The following is a 1,191-nucleotide window of genomic DNA, read 5'->3' as shown; positions in this document are numbered from 1 at the left end:
TGGTTAGGGTGTGCGCAATTGCATTAGGGATTAATATTACGTGACTGGTTGATAGGTCATTGCGTTACCTATTGATAAATCATTGCATGATAGCATGACTGGATTGAGGGCATGGCATTACTTATGCTCTGTGAGATTGCATAAGGGTTTAACATTGCGTAACTGATTGATAGGTCTTTGCGAGATTGATTGATAGGTCTTTGCGTGAATATTGTTTAGGCATGGCGGCACTTAGTATGTGAGTGATTCGATTAGTTGTTCTTAGCATTGCGTGACTTATTTATAGATCATTGTGTGATTTAATGTGAGTAATTGCATAACTAATTGAAAAGGCATTGCCTGATTGTTTTTGTATGAAATTGCACGAGTGTGATAACTATACGCAATTTATTTGTATGGCCTTGCATGACCGACATTTGGATGTTAAAATGATAAATAAGAGTTGATTATAAGACAATGGTGCCATTTAGTTTTCACATTAAAATTAAGAATAAAAATAAAAATAAAAAAATCAATAATGATATTTTTTTAATGTATTTAACCACATATTTTATTATATTTGTCCTTTTAATCTTTGTGGGGCCCCTGTTCTACACTCCGCCTATGTGTCTACAACTTTTCGAGCAGCGTTTAATTCATTAGTTCTCACATGCAGTTTCACATCTCTACTATCTTTGCTTTCCCCATCCACTTTGCCTCAATCCATTTTTTTTATTAAAAAGTTGGTTCTTTTAGCGTGTTGGAAGTTAGAAGCAAACAACGATCAAAACAACAACAACACAATGGACAAGTGGCTTGTTTCCGGAGTTCAGGCTCAATCAGAGGTAGGAAATGGGAGTAGAGGATGTGAATTCTACACTTTTTAACTTATTCAGGTCATTGTCACGTGACAGTATTTAGTCTAGGTGACATATGATAGATTCGAAACAAGACAAAAGCTTGATAGTTATAGGGATACCATAGTCAAGATGTGGACAACTAGATGTCAGTTTATGAATTAAATTGGCACATGTAGTTTCCGAGATGGATCTCTACAAAAATAGCAAAAACCTTTGTACCTACCGGTTTCTTGTCTAGCCTGGCTTTGATGTGAACAACGCTAGCTCGTTTAGGCTTTTTCTGTGGCCAGGGTTTTTCTAATATTACTATAGTTTAGTTGTTGTGTAATTTTTTAATCGGAACATATTATCT

The 1,191-nt window shown here is 35.3% G+C and overlaps 1 protein-coding gene across 1 annotated transcript in view; it reads left to right on the top strand.

Moving 5' to 3' along the window:
• Positions 1-782: 782 nt before the first annotated feature.
• LOC149526261 (uncharacterized) overlaps positions 783-1,191 on the top strand; it is a 3,160-nt gene continuing 2,751 nt past the window's right edge. Inside the window, exon 1 of the mRNA XM_089785639.1 lies at positions 783-824. Within this exon, the coding sequence (XP_089641765.1) occupies positions 783-824 (42 nt within the window). The remainder of the gene's footprint in view (positions 825-1,191) is intronic.

Source organism: Theobroma umbraticum, unplaced genomic scaffold, assembly GCF_002168275.2.
Source record: "Theobroma umbraticum cultivar Fairchild unplaced genomic scaffold, ASM216827v3 scaffold_115.0, whole genome shotgun sequence".
In the NCBI taxonomy this organism is placed as follows: Eukaryota; Viridiplantae; Streptophyta; class Magnoliopsida; order Malvales; family Malvaceae; genus Theobroma; species Theobroma umbraticum.
Note: the sequence above shows the minus strand (reverse complement) of the source record. Positions and strands in the feature narration are given on the sequence as shown.